This window comes from Orycteropus afer, unplaced genomic scaffold, assembly GCF_000298275.1.
Source record: "Orycteropus afer afer isolate SDZICR_OR568_19922 unplaced genomic scaffold, OryAfe1.0 scaffold00034, whole genome shotgun sequence".
Taxonomy (NCBI): Eukaryota; Metazoa; Chordata; class Mammalia; order Tubulidentata; family Orycteropodidae; genus Orycteropus; species Orycteropus afer.
The window spans coordinates 2965582-2984056 of NW_006921621.1; the positions used below are offsets into that span (position 1 = coordinate 2965582).

Here is an 18475-nt window from a genome sequence, read left to right on the forward strand (position 1 = left end):
TGCATCTCTCTAATAGCTAATGATCGTGAGCATTTCTTCATATGTTTGTTGGCCGCTTGAATATCCTCCTTGGTGAAGTGTCTGTTCATGTCTTCTGCTCAAAGAATTCTTTTGCAGCAAATTTTTCCAGTGCAACATACTGTTTAATTTCTTGACTGCTACTTCTGTGAGCATTGATTGTGGATCCAAGTAAAATGAAATCCTTGACAATTTCAGTCTTTTCTCCATGTATCCTGATGATGGTTATTGATCCAGTTGTGAGGATTATTGTTTTATTTATGTTGAGATATAATCCATACTGAAGGCTATAGTCTTTGATCTTGATCATTAAGTGCTTCAAGTCTTCTTCACTTTCAGCAAGATTGTATCATAATTATACTGTTGGCAAAAAAATATTGAATATGTCATAGACTGCCACAAGAATAAACAAAACTGCCTCAGAAAGACAGCCAGAATGCTTCTTGGAAGTGAAGATGGTGAGACTTTGTTTCATGAACCTTGGACATATTATCAGGAGGGACCAGTCCCTGAAGAAGGACATCATGCTTGGTATAGCAGAGGATCAGTGAAAAAGAGGAAGACCCTCAATGAGATAGATTGACACAGTGACTACAACAATGGGCTCGAACACAACAACGATTGTGAGGATGGTGCAAGACTGAGCTGCATTTCATTCTGTTGTACATAAGGTCTCTAAGAGTTGGACCTGACTGGGTGACAACAACATAGCTTATCCACATTCCATACCCTTACCATTACTCTGTAACTTACTCATACACTATATCTTACCCATACTCCATATCTCACTCATACTCCTTATAACAATGCAACACACTGCCATGAAGTTGGATCCGACTCACAGCAACCCCTCATTGGGTTTCCAAGGCAGTATCACTACAGAAGTAGATTACCTAACCTTCCTTCCGAGAAGTGGCTGGTGGGTTTGAATAGTCAAATGCCATTACACCACCAGATCTACCAGTATTCCTTATACTTACCCACATTTCATACCTTACTCATTCGCCATACCTTTCCTATATACCATACTTTACCATATTCCATGCCTTACCTTACCTACCACCTTATTCATATCTCATGCTCTACTTGTATTCCATATCTTATTCATGTATTATACCTTACTCCTTGAAAGGAAGATTGGGAAATCTACTTCTGTAGAGATAACACCCCAGAAACCCAAGGAGGGGTCCCTATGAGTCCGAATCGACTCAACGACAGTGAGTTTGGATTTTTTTTTTTTTTTTAATACCTTACTCAGACTCTACACTTTACTTTGCCACATCCCTGACAATTACACCCCCCCTTCCTTTGCTATATATATTTTTTAATTTATCTCAGGATGTTATCATTGAACAGTTTAGAGTTTTGTTGTGGCCATGCAAAATGAAAGCAACATAATCTTTTTGTGATTTTATTCTACTGATGCTATATCCCATTTGGACCAGCATTGGTTCAGCATTGTCACCATTGTCAACCTTGCAAACATCCAGTGGGAAAGTATGAGACGTGAACTAAGGCTGTCTTCCATGGACATAATATTTTGTTTTATAAAGTATGGAAGATATCATGTGTAGTTTTTTGCCCACATGACAAAAACATCCTGTTTCATCTGATTGAAAGTTTCTCTTGAAGCTATCTTGAAGTACTTCTCCTTAATTCCAGAAAGAATGGCACCCAAACCATTTGAGATGGATTATCTAACTTACACTAAGTATTTCCTGGAGAAAAATAAAATCACAACAACAAAACCAGATACCTCCATGGGATATCTTTTTCAGTATATTTCAACTTTTACTGTATATCTAGCCTAAATAGTTTATGCTATAATTTAACTTCATATTCTTTGTCTTAGTAGATACTCCTTAGTAGAAAAGAGATGTTACATTCTATCACCCAAAAAGTGGATTTATATACTCAAAGACAATTATTTAAGGATGTCCCAGACCTTAGATACTTATAGATTTTAGTTGTAGAAAAAAAAAAAAATTTGAAGATTTTTTTGAAAAAAGAATCTCAACATTAATAATGTAACAATTGGCAAGTGTGTATAGTTCAGTTTGGCAGGATGGGTAGTTGTAGGGAGTTTGGGGGCTGAAAGATATTTTAGGACTCATATACCATGTGGAAACCTATTCAGGTAGCATTTCCTGGTAGCCATGTAATCAATTTCAATCTTGCTTCAAGCCCAACACCCCGCCTCATTTCAAATACCCCCAGCAAGTACATTGTTTATACTATCTTGATCAGGGAGTCTGTCAATGGCATTTGTATATTTTATAATTGCTCTTCCAGGGATATGATGAACCCTGGAGTAATGTACTGTACTTGGCAGCAACGGTCTCAGCTTTTGGGCACATATGCTTCAAATTTGAGAATATCATAGATATATATGGGAATCTTTTTAGAGATCTCTGAGGCAAGCTGGTATTTAACGCAAAAGCAAACCCATTTTGTGCTAAAGCACTTTCCATTAGGCAGTTTGGCGGCTGTTCTACGAGGCAGACTCACTGTGCTCCACGGACACATTTCGATTAAATGCTGCTTTGTATTCTTCAAAGATGGGAACAATAAGGACGTTTGTCAAAGGAAAAACTGCAGCAAATGATTTCATGGTGAACATCTGTACTCTGCGGTTCATTGTTTGCAAGAGTTTATTGACCATAATTTTGATGCATATAGGTTTTAAAGAGTATAAACTACATTTATCTTGGGCGCCTATCATTTATTTGAGTCTTGGCTTATTTATTTCCATTTTTTTCTGAGCACTTTATTTATTTTGGGACTATAAGGAGATGAAAGAAAAGATGTTTCTGAAAAAGGAAGTTTTAGTCAGCTCTGCCAAATTGATGAAGAAGACAATGTTTTCACACAAAAGATTGAGCAATTGAATTGAAAAATGTAACACTAAGCATATTGTATCTTTATGATACCTTTTAGCCGTAGAGATCTCAAACCGATTTATAAACTTTAAGACCACTCTTCAAATTCTTTGCCTATCATACCAATGATAGTAACATTTCCAGAGTGAAATGTAGCAGCTGTTAATTAGCAAGTGATTTGGGGGCAGTGGAGTCAGAAACAAATTAACGACATTTTGAATATGACGCTGAATTAAGTTGCTTTCTTTTATATTATAAATGGATGATCTACTGTTTGAAGATGTACGTTTTCTTTTTTGAATTTTATAGGGAAATGCAAAAAGGCGTGGCTATCCACGTTGGTAAATCAGGGTGGCCTTACCAGTCATGATTAGATCATTGATGTTGTCCTGATCTATTAGACTAACTTTGCTACCACAAAAGCTACAAATCAACAACAAAAATCTACCCCCAAACCCAACAAACAAATATTGCCATGAAGTCAGTTCCAACTCATGGCAAATCCATGTGTTACGGAGTTGAACTGCCCCAGAGGGTTTTCTTGCCATACTCTTTACAGAACAGGATCTCCAGGGCTTTCTTCTGCAGCACTGCTGGATAGGTTTGAACCACAAGCCTTTTGGTCCACCTATGAACCTACATAAGTTATAGACCCCTTCAATAGATGAGAAGCAGGCCCTAGAAACTGGCCACCTATAAACATAATAGACTTACTTTCTTGATAAAGCCATAAAAACAAAATTCACTGCCATTGATTCCAACTCATAGCGACCCCTTTAGGGTTTCCAAGGTGGTAAATCTTTATGGAAGTAGATTGCTTGGTTTTCCTTCCACAGAGTGGCTGGTGAATTTGAACCGCCAGCCCTCTGGTTAGCAGTCAAATGCTTTAGGCACTATGCCACCAGAGCACCTTTTTACTCTCTTGATAGGCATTTAATAATAATATATAGTGATGATTAAGAATGCCAACTTCGAAATATGACAGATTTGGGCTGTTTCCCCAACATCAAGTAATTTAATCTTTCATAAGCTTATTCCCCAATCTCTAGAATACAGATAAAATGTTTTCTAGAGTTGTTATAGAGTTTATATATTGTTGTGTATAGTACAGTATCTTACATAGTAAGCTTTCAATATATGCTAGCAGTTTTTATATTCTATCTTATATTATTTGATTCAAAAACTTATCTAAGAAAAATCTTAATGGATTAAGTAACAGCTTTTTATGTATTTATTTGTATTTTGCTTTATCGTGCAACTGCCTTTCTGCAGAGAATAGTTGAAGAAATTGCTCCTGAATAAATAATTAACATCTATTTTTGTGTTTATTTTTCTGTTTGTTTGTAGGGTGTACCCTGGCAGAAACTCAAGATGGTTATGTGAACTTCTTCAATTTGGCTGTTTTGATCTCTGGGTCAAACTGGCACTTAATTTTTACTGTCACTTCCCCGCCAGGTAATTTCACCCAGTGTTTTTGTTTGTTTGTTTGTTAATTAATTATTTCACTTGAAAAAGTAAAAATATGCTGGCAATAAACATTTCTCAGTAGCACTTGTGATTTGAGCTGGTCTTGGTGATCACACTTCCTAGACATTGACTTCCTTCTAGTTTCTACTTCAAACTTGTAGAGTAGACTAATTGAGGAATAAATTGTCTTGCAAAGTTTTTCTTAGTATTTTTCCCTAAATTATTTTTCATAATTTCCAAGACTAAGTCTATGAGATGAAACTCTATTAGAATGAGATTTGTAATAGTTTACACTTAGAAGAAAGTGCATAGAGGATAAAAAGAAATGAGAAACAGAAAGAGCCATGCATTTCTGTGACCCTATATATTATATCATGTTGATTAATGGGACAGACTCTGAGAGTGACTCCCTGTTTCCAAGTATATCAATTCCAGAGCTAGGACAGTTAAGGAAAGTAGCTCTCATTCACATGTTTAGGCTGTTGCTGTTATGTGCCATCGAGTGGACCCTGACTCATAGCGATCCCTCCTTGGGTTTCTGAGGCAGTATCACTATGGAAGTAGATTGCCCAACCTTCCTTCCAAAGAGTGGCAGATGGGTTTGAACCACCAGTCTTCTGGTTAGCAGTCAAGTATCTTAGGCACTATGCTACCAGAGCTCCCATGTTTAGGCTAACCAATGAAATTTCTTGTTTCTAACAGGCTCAAAACAATGAGTGTGACAAGCAAGGATTCATGTTGCTGTTGCTTTAGGTTTTATATATTTTAGTTTCATCAGCCATGAATCAAGCAGAGAGCCTGAAATCATTTTCAGTCTTTTTTCTCCTCTCTCCAGGATCTCAGAGAAAGGACCAAATCATTATTCCTATTATTGAAATACTGGATAGAAACTGAGGAACTGAGAAGTTAAATAAACGTGACTAAGTGTGTATTTTACACGTCTGTATTGACACTTCAAGTCATGGACTAATAGTGCTGTCTCTACCATTGGGAATAGAGGCATTTGTGCCTTAAAATCTAATCCAATTAAAGAACCAATCCAGAAAGCCCAGAACCAATTCAGAATACTCATTCTTAAGATTCTTTTCCTTTAGAATACACAATCTGTATTGATTTCTGTGGCTGTAATAACGAATTGCCACAAACTGGTTGGTTAAAACACAGACATTTATTCTCTCACAATTTCAGAGATCAGAAGTCCAAAATCTGGCAAGGCTCCCTCTCAGGTTTTAGGGGAGAATCCATTCTTTGTGTCTTTCAACTTCTGATGGTTGCCAGATACCTTGATTTGTGGCCACATCACTACGATTTCTTTGTTAATCTTCATATCACCTTCTCCTCTGTATCTGTGTTTTCTGTCTCTTAAAAGGATATGTGTCATTGGATTTAGGGCCTGCACAGGTGTCCAGGATGCTCCCTTCTCAAGATCCTTAAGTATATTGGGAAAGCAAAAGCCATTTTTTCAAATAAAGTAACATTCACAGATTTCAGAGATTAGGAAGTGGATTTATCTCTTTAGAGATCAATCAACCCACTACAGAAATCCTCATAAGTCTTTCTTTTGTCAATGAATCCAGCTCACTCATTACCACATTTTTGAACAAATAAAGCATGCGTTACATGGCTTTTGCAAACTGCACAGCCCCCTCACGTGTTAGTTTCCTATGTACTTTATGTGTGTTGTTTACATGGGCATGTTATATGTGGAAAATATGGTATTTATTATCCAACTCATTATTATTTATTAGCTAACTAATTATTCTGTACTTCCTGAGACATAGCCAAGAGGAAAGGGTAAGTTTGCAGTCTGACTTCCTACTAGGCTTTCCATACAGGAAAAAAAAAAAAAAACTCACTGCCATCGAGTCATATCTGACTCATAGTGACCCCTCCGTAGGTTTCCGAGGCAATATCACTACAGAAGTAGATTGACCACTTGCCATGGTATAGGCTGTGGTTTTTCTAACTGTTTCCCAGAATGTTGGCATTCTCAGGTGCCGCTAGGTTTAGAAGAGTTTGAGAGTGCCAGGGATAGCTCTGCTGTCAATCAATCCAGAGAAACTCTATCTACTTGTCATTGCTATTTCCTTGCCTGCGTGCTTTTCCTGGCAATTCACATGGACCACTCATCAGTTTACTCAGGTCTCTCTTCAAATGTCACCTCCTCAGAAAGTCTTTACGTGGATCATTTAGTCTAAAATGTCATCTCCAGTCCCATCCCCATTTCTAATCATTCTCTGCACTTTTATGCAACTTTGGTCTTCTTTTTTGGCACTTGTCACTACCTGGAGTTTTAAAGCATGGACTTGATTCTGACCCCTGGTGAACTGTTTGTGTCAAAGTAAAACTGTTTTCCCTGGGATTTTTCAGGAGTAGATCACCAGACCTTTCCTCCAAGGTGCCTCTGGGTAGACTCAAGTTTCCAGCCTTTCATTTGGCAGCTGAGCATGTTAACCGTTTGCACCACCCAGGGACTCCCACCTGAAGTTATAATATCCATTTATTTGCTTGTTTGTCTCCTGTCTGTGTTCTGTGTCCCCCATTAGAATATGAGTTCCAAAAGGACAGGAATTCTTCTGTTTAGTCCAATGGAATTATCTTCAGGGTGTAGAAAAGTCTGGTCTATAATGAGCACAAATAAATATTTCCTTATGAATAAGTTGGATCTCGGGTGGCATAGCATTTGAAGTATTCAGCTGCTAACCAAGGGGTCGGTGGTTTGAACCCATCTGCTGCTCTGCGGGAGAAAGATAAGGTAGTCTGCTTCCTTGATTTACAGCCTTGGAAACCCTATGGGGCAGCTGGTCTGCACTGTTCTAAAGGGTCTGTATGAGTCAGAATCAATGCAATAGCAATTGGTCATAAAACCAAAAAAAAAACAAACTTACTGTCATTGAGTCGGATCCGACTCATAGCAACCCCTCTTTGGGTTTCCGAGGCGGTATCACTACGGAAGTAGATTGTCCATCCTTCTTTCCGAGGAGTGGCTGGTGGGTTTGAACTACCAGTCACCTTCTGGTTAGCAGTCAAATGCTTTAGGCACTATGCCACCAGAGCTCCCTGAATATGTAATATGGAGTATATATTGAGATCAAAATTTTTTAAAAATGTCCTGTTCCTAAACATGTTTAAAAGCCAATACTTTCCGCCCTGAGATGTAGAATATTTCTCTAGGGTTATAAAATGGTCTCCCTGGCTTCAGGTTCTTTTCAGCTCTATGGACTGCTTTTCTGTATCCCACGTGGCTCAGGTCAATTACCAGCTCAGAAACTTCTCTTCTACAACACTGCGTTGCCTTCAGAATATAATCAAAGGTCTTTTGCCTAACATTTAACACCCACCAAAATTTGTCTCAAATGCTTGCCACCATTAATTCCCATGATTTCTCAGCATTGATTTCCTAAACAAATTGTCATTTTCTCCTTTCTATCTTTATTTATAGCATTTGCTTAGCCTTCAAAGCCTTATGCAGATACTCCCTTCTCTGATATACTTTACCTTATCCTGCCAATGGAAAGTAACTTCCTACGCAAAGAACTTGCATTATTATGCTGGTGTGTATCACATTCTGATTTGGATTACAAACATTTGTTTCTGTGTCTTATATCACTTCCAAACCAAAAAAGTCACTGCCATCAAGTTGATTCTGACTCACAGCAAATTGGAATTGGATTTCCAAGGCTATAAATCTTTATGGAAGCAGATTGTCTCATCTTTCTTCTGCAGAGTGTCTGGTGGGTTTGAACCACTGACCTCTTGGTTAGCAGCCAAATGCCTTAACCACTATACTAACAGAACTCCTTCTTATATTACTTACTACCTTGAAAATCTTTTAAGAATGGGAACAGTAACCTATCTACTCAGTAAAGTAAACAATCACTGAACAGTAGTTGGAAAATGAATAAAAGAATGAGGACATTTTGTTTTTACTTCTCTGGAGCTCTTGTAAAATTCCCATGTTCTGAGCTTGGTTGAGTTTCTGCAAATGCTCATGGAAAGCAACTAATTGGTAACAAGCAAGCAAATGTGACTCAAGTATAAGATGTGCACTCAGGAGAAACATTTCTAGCTAATTTTGTTAGGGCAGCTGTGGAACAGAGTCAGCCAGAAGTGAAGAGCTTGAAGATCTGACTGTAACTTCGAACCAAACTGTCTGGTTCAGCCCAAGAAAAGCACAGCAAAGAAAAATATGGTGTTTCTTTGACAGAAAATAAAAAGCTCTGTTTTTACTTGGATTATTCAGATCAAAGCAGAGATTTGGGTTTTACTTGTTTGTTTTGAATAAACTACTTTAGAAATTCTGCCTATAACTAACCTATGTTCATGGGAAAGTATTTTTGTTTTATTCTAATTTTTTTTTTTTTAATTGAGGCATAGTGGCTATATGCTGAATTACATGTATTTAAAGCATAGCATTTGATAAGTTTTGATGACTGTGTACTCTCGTGAAACCCTTACCACAATTAAGATAATGACTGTATCCATCACTCCTAATACCATAGGCAAGCTTTAAATTTTTTATATCCTGAATTAATATATGAGCTCTGGTGGTGCAGTGGTTAAAGCATTTGACTAGTGACCAAAAGGTTGGTGTTTCAAACCCACTGTCTGGTCTGTGGGAGAAAGATGAGGCTGTCTGCTTCTGTAAATATTTATAGCCTTGGAAACCCTATAGTGCAGTTCTACTCTGTCCTATGGGGTCAATATGAGTGAGAATTGATTAGATGGCAGTGAGTTTTTAGTGGTTCTAAATTAATGTGTCGTAAAATTGACCCATGTTGGGTATATTGTTTTATAAATTTTAACACATGTATATATTCATTAACCACTACCATAGGGAGGATACAGAACTTTTCTATCACCCCCAGAATTTTCCTCGCAGCTTTGCTTTGTAGTCACATCCCTTCTGCCCCCTCCCCCCCCGCCACCGCTGGCCTCCACTAATCCCTGGCAACTACTGATCTGTTCACATCACTGTAGTTTTGTCTTTTCAAAAATGTAACATAAATGGAATCATATTTTTGAGACTCACTTGTTTTACTTGGTATAATGCCTTGGAAATTCATCCAATTTTTTGTGGGTTATCAATAGTTTTTGTTTGTTTTCAAACCAAAAACCTTTTGTTGTTGTTGTTATGTGCCGTCGAGTCAGACACAACTCATAGCTTTTAGGTGACTAATATTCCTTTGTCTGGATCAACCACAGTTTGTCTATCCATCCCCTATTGAAAGATATGTATGTTGTTTCTGAGTTTTGTTCATTATGAAAAGAGCTGCTATAAACATTTGTGTACAGGTTAATGAGTGTTAGGCAAATTTTCTTTTTAGATTATTTTATGTGTTGCTTCATGAATAATAATGGAATGGGAACCAAGGTTTTTAGTCTACAAAAAGGAAGGCAGTTGCACAGGAATTTTTGGAGCAATGTGTTTTCTAACCAGAAAGTCCCCTATCTTACCCATCATCCTCATAGCCAAAGCAGCTCTAGCTGCCAACATTCTACTCCCAGATTTCCATATAATGAAATTCTCTTGGATATTAGGAATTTTCTTGGCTCTGTAGTAGGAGACTTTTGTCCCTGTTTTGATATGTTATAAACCATCTTTTAAATACGATACTGTTTTGCTTACTCTCTGGTACTGGCTCTGACAGAAATACTACAAGTGAATGACTTTAACAAATAGGAGTTTATTCTCGTATAGTTTGGGAGGCTAGAAGTCCAAGTTCAAAGTGCCATCTCTAGTGGCTGGGTGAAAGCCCCTCAATCTTGGGCTTCAGCTCTGCCTCCTGCTCATGGCCCACTGGAACTAGAGACATCTCTTCACTCAGGCAGCTTCTGACTGCTGAGGCTGACAAACCCAAAGTCAACAAGTAAAATGGCACGGTCCCAAAATTATCAAACCACATAGCAAGCCACTAACTCAAGTTCATTAACAGTCCCAAGATCAGCTGACAGCATGGCAGGCTGCTGCAGGACTTGGCTACATGCAGGACTCAAGCATGCCAAAAGCTGGAAGCCTTCCTCAGAGCTGTTTCTTACATGCTGGAAGCAGACCACATCCCTAAGGCAGCTACTTAGCTGCTCCAAGAGTCCCATGGAGATGATTACTAATCTCCGTGGGGAATAACTACATCCAGCTATCCAGCTGACACTCAAAACCAGTTCCAGCCAAGTTGACACATAACCTTAATGACCACAAATACCTATTTTAGAGCATGTAGTTTTACACATTCTGGAACAGAGAGCATTTCTGTCCTAGTTGGTAGAAGGTAAAGTGAAGCCACGATCTTACATTGGTGAGGAATGTGGCTCACATTGTTACTCCTGAATAAAAGAAGAAAACTGTAAAACTGCCACCTCAGTAATAGATTTGGAAAGAAGATTATATATTATTGTTAAAGTCCTGTAGTTCTTCAGAAATAAAAAAAATTGAATTTATCACTGATTGACTTATTTAATCATTCAATGTAGAAAATATTTATTGCATACCTGCTGTGTGCCAGGCACTATTCTAAACATAATGGTACATTGGTTAAGCTGCTAACAAAAAGGTTGGCAGTTCAAACCCATGAGCCACTCTGTGCTAGGAAAGACCTGGCCATCTAGCCCTGTAGGTTATAGTCAAGGAAACCCCACAGGGCAGTTCTGCTTTGTCATACAGGGTTGTTATGAGTTGGAATTGACTTAATGGCACACAACAAGAGTACTAAAGATATCTTTTCTACCATATTTTAGTATATTAGGATATAATTAATATATTACTATTGCTTTTTTTTTTTTTTTCTAGGAGTCAATCTAACAGCTCGATCCAGGTCATTTGCTATCTTGCCTGTGGCCAGGTCTGAGAGGTCCACCATCATCCTGGCTGCTTTGGTTTGCTCAGCAGTCTCGTGGTTGGCTCTGTGCTGTCTGGTGTGCTGTTGGCTTCGGAAAAGCAAAAGCAGAAGTACATGGTTCTATTTATTTGTTTTTAGTGAAAACATGAAAAAATTCCATCATGTATAATAATGATTCTTTTTCTTCCCCAAAAAGAAATTTCTGATGCTTTGCAACATATATAACACATGAAGTCAAAATTTTCAACTCCTATAGTCTAGCTTACCTAATTTTAAATAATAATAGCAATAATAATGAAGGCTTATCTTTATGGAATGCTTGATGTGGGCTAGGTTCTAAGTACTTTAGATATATTAATTCATTTAAGTCTTATAACAAAACTATGAAGCAGGTACTAAATAGTATGCCACTGTTATGAGTGTGAAAAATGAGGTACAGAAAAGTTAAGTAACTTGCCTAAGTTCACATAGCCATGAAGAAGCCACTTTGGCCCTTGAGCACTCTTTCTGAAACCTATGCTCCACTAGCCCAGTGGACCCTCCAAAAGGTAAGTTAAAGAATCGCGAGGAGGGGGGAATGTTCTCTTCTACTTCAGAGTGCTTGGTGTTGTTTTTCTGGAAGAATAGAAATAAAGTATGTGTTAAAGAGGATCCTTTATATCATTGTTCTTTGTTCTTAGAGTGGAAGAGAGGAAGAAGTAGATCTATCACTGGCAAATTTCTCACTCTACCACTCCCACATTTCAGACCATAAAACTGTTGTTGTTGTTAGGTACCAGCAAGTTGGTTCCAGTCATGGTGACTCTATGTACAACAGAACAAAACACTGCTCGGTCCTGCACCATCCTCACAATCATTGCTATGCTTGAGCCTATCATTGCAGCCACTGTGTCAATCTATCTCATTGAAGGTCTTCCTCTTTTTCACTCGCCATCCACTTTACGAAGCACAATATTATTCTCCATGGACTGGTTCTTCTGACAATATGACCAAAGAACGAGAGCCAGAGTCTCACCATCCTCATTTCCAAGGAGCATTCCTAATGTATTTAATCCAAGACAGATTTGTTTGTTCTTCTGGCACTCCATGATATTTTCAGTATTCTTCACCAACACCATAATTCAAAGTCATCAGTTCCTCTTTGGTCTTCTTTATTCATTGTCCAGCTTTCTCATGCATATGAGGCAACTGAAAATACCATGGCTTGAGTCAGGCACACCTTAGTCTTCAAAGTGACATCTTTGCTCTTTAACATTTTAGAGAGGTCTTTTGCATCAGATTTCCAATGTAATATGTCATTTGATTTCTTGACTGCTGTTTCCATGGCATTGATTGTGGATCCAAGTAACATGAAATTCTTGACCGTTTCAATCCTTTCTCCTTTTATATGGTATTTCTTATTGGTCCAGCTCTGAGGATTTTTGCTTTCTTTATGTTGAGGTGTAATCCATACTGAAGGCTGTAGTCTTTGATCATCATTAATAAGTGCTTCAAGTCTTTGTCACTTTCATCAAGCAAGGTTGTATCAACTGCACATCTCAGGTTGTTAACAAGTCTTCCACCAATTCTGATACTAAGTTCTTCATATAGTCCAGCTTTTTGGATTATTTGAAGAAGACCATCAAATTAGTGGAAGAAATATGACACTAGGAGACCAAAGTTATCATCAGTAATGAGTATAAAAGATGCAAATTGAGAGGCAAAGATAAAAAGTCAAAGAAAGGAAAGAGGAAGTAGCATGCTGCCACTAATACTCTTTACATCTCTGTACTGGGTCTCACCATGTCAACCTTAGAAATATGCTAATATCATTGTTTCATGATGTAGTTGACACCTCTGTGAATGAGATGGTGCTGATTTAGTATAATCAGCAATCATAGGAGGCTTTTTAATTTATTACTTTTTCAAATAAGGAGTGTAGGACATTGTCCTACGCTATCATATGGTTGACAGTGCCAGGCACAATAGCATCTTCTCATGACTTGTAAAAGTCATAAGCAAAAATTCTTTTCATGACTGTTTTGGGGTACTGGAACACATTTCTAAAGGAAGGAAAAGTTTTGTTTCAGTACAACCTGGGTTTGAGGTTTAGTCCTTGCTCAGCTATTTCTAAATTATGATAGCTGAGACAAACCACCTGCTCATTGTTGGGTAACTTCCTCACTGGTCCTTGCTGCCCATTGTGCTGTGGGGCATGAGGTACAGATGGCAAAGTGAGTTTCTCAAGTGAAAAGTGCTTTGAGAATCTGAAAGTCTCATGACCATTTTATTTCCTGAATGTCTGTAAGAATAAAATCACACTCTCGCTATCTGGAGGCAGTAACAGGCTTACTGGGTGGTAGACTGCAGGAATGGACTCACTCTTGAAGATATGCAGCACACAGTAAGTATACCTCTCACCACTTCTGTAGACTTGTTGCTTATTGCTCCTGCCTAGAACCTTTTGCCTGCACCACTGCACCACCAGAGCTCCTTAAACCTACTATATATATATATATATATATATAAACAAGGTCACTGCCATCAACTCTGTTCTGACTCATAGAGACCTCCATATATATATATATAAACAAGGTCACTGCCATCAACTCTGTTCTGACTCATAGAGACCTCCATTGGGTTTCCAAGGTGGTAAATCATTACAGAAGTAAATTGCCCTTCTTTTTTTCTGTGGACTGGCTGGTGGGTTTGAACCACCAATCTTCTAGTTTAGCAGTCAAATGCCTTTGGCACTGTGCCACCAGAGATCCTTTAAACCTGTTGTGAAACCAAAAAACAAACCCACTGCCATTGAGTTGGATCTGACTTATAGTGACACTCCTTGGGTTTCTGAGGCTATATCACTACATAAGTAGATTGCCTAACCTGCCTTCCAAGGAGTGGCTGGTGGGTTTGAACTGTCAGCCTTCTGGTTAGCAATCAAATGCCTTAGGCACTATGCCACCAGAGCTCCCAAACCTGCTGTAGATCCTAATAAATAAAGTCCTTAATTAACACTCAATCCTGTTCTCAGTTCCTTTTTCCTACCCAGAAAGTCCTTGATAAAGAACACTTGCAGCTCCCTAGTTATCATTTGAGCATTTATTTGAGAAGAGGCAAATCACCTGTTCACTCTTGCATAGTCAGTTCCAACTAACAGCCTCAGAAATTGGATTGAAGTAAAGTTGGAGCTATAAAAAGACTGCTGCTTTTCCCCTTTACTGGAGGTACTTTGGGCCACAAATACCAAATTATATCAACCCTGTCAGGAACCAGTGATAAAATTTATAGTGTTGCCTATTGTCTTGATAGGATCACCAGGATGACCAAAAGAAAAAGAAGGTGAGGGTCTTATTCCATGTGGAGGAAAGGGAATCAGCACATAAGTTTGTAGTCCAGCCACTGGCTTCCAGTGATTATACAAATCTTGTTGCTTCCATCAGTGATATGTGTGGGGTCATTCAGCTGGTGGTAGTAGACTATACTCTGGAAGATATGGTCCTTGCCCTCAAGAGGATCACAGTCTAGTTGAAGAGAGAAGAGTAATATCTATCTATGAAATAGAGAACAAGAAAGAGTCAGTGATCCTGTGCCCACCTCTGCACCACTTTTGATGGCATCCTAAGCTTGATAGGGGGAGCTCTGGTGGCCTAGTGCCTAAGGCACTCGACTGCTAACTCAAAGGCTGATGGTTCAAACCCAGCAGCCACTCCTCAGAAGGAAGATTGGGCCATCTACTTCTGTAGAAATACTGCCTTGGAAACCCAGGGAGGGGTTGCAATGAGTCAGCATCAACTCAATGGCAGTGAGTGAGTAACGTTGATAGGAGTGAGAGAAGGGCAGTATCAAGGTTGTTGGAATATCTAGCAAGCAAATTTTTATGTGAAAGGGTAGCATGTTTGTTCACAAGGTCTTCCTATTTGTCCAGGGCATGCTCAGTTTATTGAATTTGGGTTTTTTTTTTTTCCAAAAAAATCTGCTCTAGCCAAGTGGCTCTTGGGCAGTCACTGTTCTGATTGCCTAGTCTCCAGATCCCTTAATCTTCAGGAAAAATGGCAACTCTGTTCTTTCTTAGACTTTCAAAAAAAAAAAAATGAGAATTTGGGACAAGCAGATCTCCAATTTCTATTATAGTTCTAGCATTCATGACTCTGTGGCCCCATAGAGTGCTGGTTCTGGAGAGGATGCTCCTTCCCTTACATATTGTCAGGGTGTTTTTCTTCTGTTTCTGCTGTGGAATATATTGGATTGGTTCCTTACACCTTTGTGCTTCCTTCACTGTGCTTGAATGCTAAGAAATACTGGGGGAAGAGAAGCTCTACTTAAGTAAACAAAAAGAAACTAAACCAGTTCGCTTGAGCTGCATCTAACTCATTGCAACCACATGTGTGCCAAAATATACCTGCGGTCCAATCTTCTGGTTAGCAACCAAGCACATATGCACCACCCTGGGACTCCTCCTCCTAGACTCACACCCTTTATTTTGAATCAACCTTCAACCTGGAATTCCTCCCTCTGTCCCTGTCCTGGTGATGTGGGCTGTATAACCTCTGAGGAAACCCAAGCTCCTTTTTACCTTTTTTCAAAAAGAATAGGATCTCACCTTAGTTCTGCTCTGTGTCGATTATGGTTTGTTGAATAGAAATTTTGTTTGTTGGTTTGTTTTTAATCTAAAGTTCTCTCTGCCTTTTTTGTTTGTTTTGTAGTGCTTTCTGCTTTGTTAAGCAGACTTTGCATAATTTTCTACACCATGTGACCCTTTCAAGTAGGTGATTTAATTCTCATTCTCCATTTTCCAACTATATTTACTAGCCATGCAGGGGCTGCACCCTAAATGATGATAGCCCCACCTCTTCCCTTTTGTTCCACCAACCCTAGAGGTGGAAGCTTCTTCCCATAGTTACTAAGGTAATTTACTGCCGTTCTTTTGCTTTTTCACTCTTCGCTATCTATGGACACCTTTCACTGCATTAAATTCTCATGTTTTCCTGACTGGACACAGACTCTTAACTATATTTTAAAAATAAACAGTAAAGAAATTGGAAAGGAATTTATGAAAAAAAATTACAGTAGTCACTTTTATTTTCTTCTTTATGTCTTTCTGCATTTTCAAATTTCTAAAATCAACATGCATTACTTTAGAATAAGAAAAGTTTATTGTCTCCCCATCTCCCCAAATCTCTCAAACTTTATTACATTCTGATAGTATGTGAACATGCAGACCGGTGGCACCTGTGAAAATTAGTTGTTTAGTTCTTGTTCTTTTAACACTATAATCTCCAATAGGGGAAGATCTGCCTCCATTTATTGGTTTTCATAATAAATAATTCTTTAAAAGAGTAAAGTGTGTTTGATATCTTAGTGTTTTTAATACCCATTTTCATTTATGGTTCTTTTTGACCTTGTAAATTTAAAGTTCTCAAAAAACATTGGACCTAATCTCACCAGCCATAGGCCAACTTTCTAATTAATGATTCAGAGCAGTAAGTCTCAGTGTATTTTTCTTTAGAACAATCACAAAATAATTGTAAAAGACCTAAGATATCACCTTCTCAATTTATAAATGGGAAATACAGAATTCAGAAATACTCCTTGTACTAGCTGGGAACAATGCATGAGTTAGTGGTAGACTGGAGCTGGGAGTCAGACTTCCTTAAATTTCAGTCTATGCTGCATCAAAATCGAGGTACAGCCTTTTAAAGCCTCCAGGGAATACAGATAGAAAACTTTCATAGCTAAGCAGTGATTTCCTCCCCTACCTTATGTTGTTGTTGTTGTTATGTGCTGTCGAGTCGGCCCCGACTCATAGCGACCCCTCCTTGGGTTTCCGAGGCAGTGTCACTACAGAAGTAGAATTGCCCAACCTTCTTTCTAAGGAGTGGCTGGTGGGTTTGAACCACCAACCTTCTGGTTAGCAGTCAAGTGCTTTAGCCACTATGCTGCCAGAGCTCCTTCCCCTACCTTATAGAAGATAATAATTCCCTGGTTCACCTATATTTTCTTTCTCAGTGGTTTTCAACTTTTGTCACAGGCCTTTTTTATACTCTTAATAATCAGAACCCTAAAGAGCTTTTGTCTATGTGGGTTATATGGATCAGAATTTCCAAACTAAAAATTTAAATTTAAAAAATATTTACTTAATAATTTACTTTAAAACGACTATAACATCCGTTACATATTATCATAATTAATATATTTTTATTTTGAGAAACTGTTTTTTAAAAAAGAAAAATTAGTGAAAAATGTGGCTTTTCCAAAAACTTATTTATAGGAGATCTTTAATGTCTGCCTTATTAGACGTGAGCTGGATTCTCTTAGCAGCTTCTACACTCAAGCTATTGAAATATGTTCTTTTGGTTGAATTATATGAAGAAAAGAGATGTCCTGGTGGTGCAGTGGTTAAGCATTCAGTGGCAAAATGAAAGTTCAGTGGTTAGAACACACAAGCTGCTCAGTGGGAGATATTCATAAAGATTACAACCTGGGACACCCTATCAGGCAGTTCTCCTCTGTCCTCTATGGTCACTATGCGTCAGAATTGACTTGAGAGCAATGAATTTGGTTTTTAGTTTTTATATGAAAAACATTCAGTCTCATATAAAGTATAAAAGGAAAGGTGTATTATTAGCATTTACAGGTGATTATGGATACTTCTTTGATAATGCATCCAAACTTGACAAGAAGTAGTTTCTTAAGGGTTAGTTGCACTGTGGAATCAGAAACCATTTCAGTGTACTTCTTATATTCTGTTATGTGAAAATCCATTGGTCTTATACTTTAATAGCTCTTTTGCCCATTCATGCTTTTGAAACATTATTCTTAGGTCATTTGGAAAGTATTCTTTGACTGAGTTATGCAGATCTTCTAAATATCGACACATTTTATTATGTAATTTAAAATATCACTTTAATTAATATTAGCATGAATCTTCAGGTTATAGGAATCTGTTTGTGATTCTGCACTAACAGTCTCACAAATTAACAATGGGGAACTGGGTGAAGGTACATGAGACCTATACATGTCTTTGCAACTTTCTGTGATTCTGTAAGTATTGCAAAAGAAAAAGTTAAAAAAATAAATCAGCAATGCTTTATGCCAACTCTGTCCAATAGAAATAGAATGCAAGTTACAAACATGAATGGCATATATAAGTTTTTAGTAACCATTTATCTCAATACATAAAAATGTAACATATAGGAGGCGGGGCAAGATGGCGGACTAGGCAGAAGGATTGCACAGACCCTCTTCAACAAAGAAAAGGGAAACCAATAAATACAGACACAGAAGATAATCTTG

At 38.1% G+C, this 18475-nt stretch overlaps 1 protein-coding gene across 1 annotated transcript in view; it reads left to right on the forward strand.

Annotated features, from left to right (window-relative positions):
* PKHD1 (PKHD1 ciliary IPT domain containing fibrocystin/polyductin) overlaps window positions 1-18475 on the forward strand; it is a 774619-nt gene that overhangs the window by 725405 nt on the left and 30739 nt on the right. The window contains exons 63-64 of the mRNA XM_007936280.1: window positions 4245-4352; window positions 11152-11310. Coding sequence (XP_007934471.1) covers window positions 4245-4352; window positions 11152-11310 — 267 coding nt within the window. The remainder of the gene's footprint in view (window positions 1-4244; window positions 4353-11151; window positions 11311-18475) is intronic.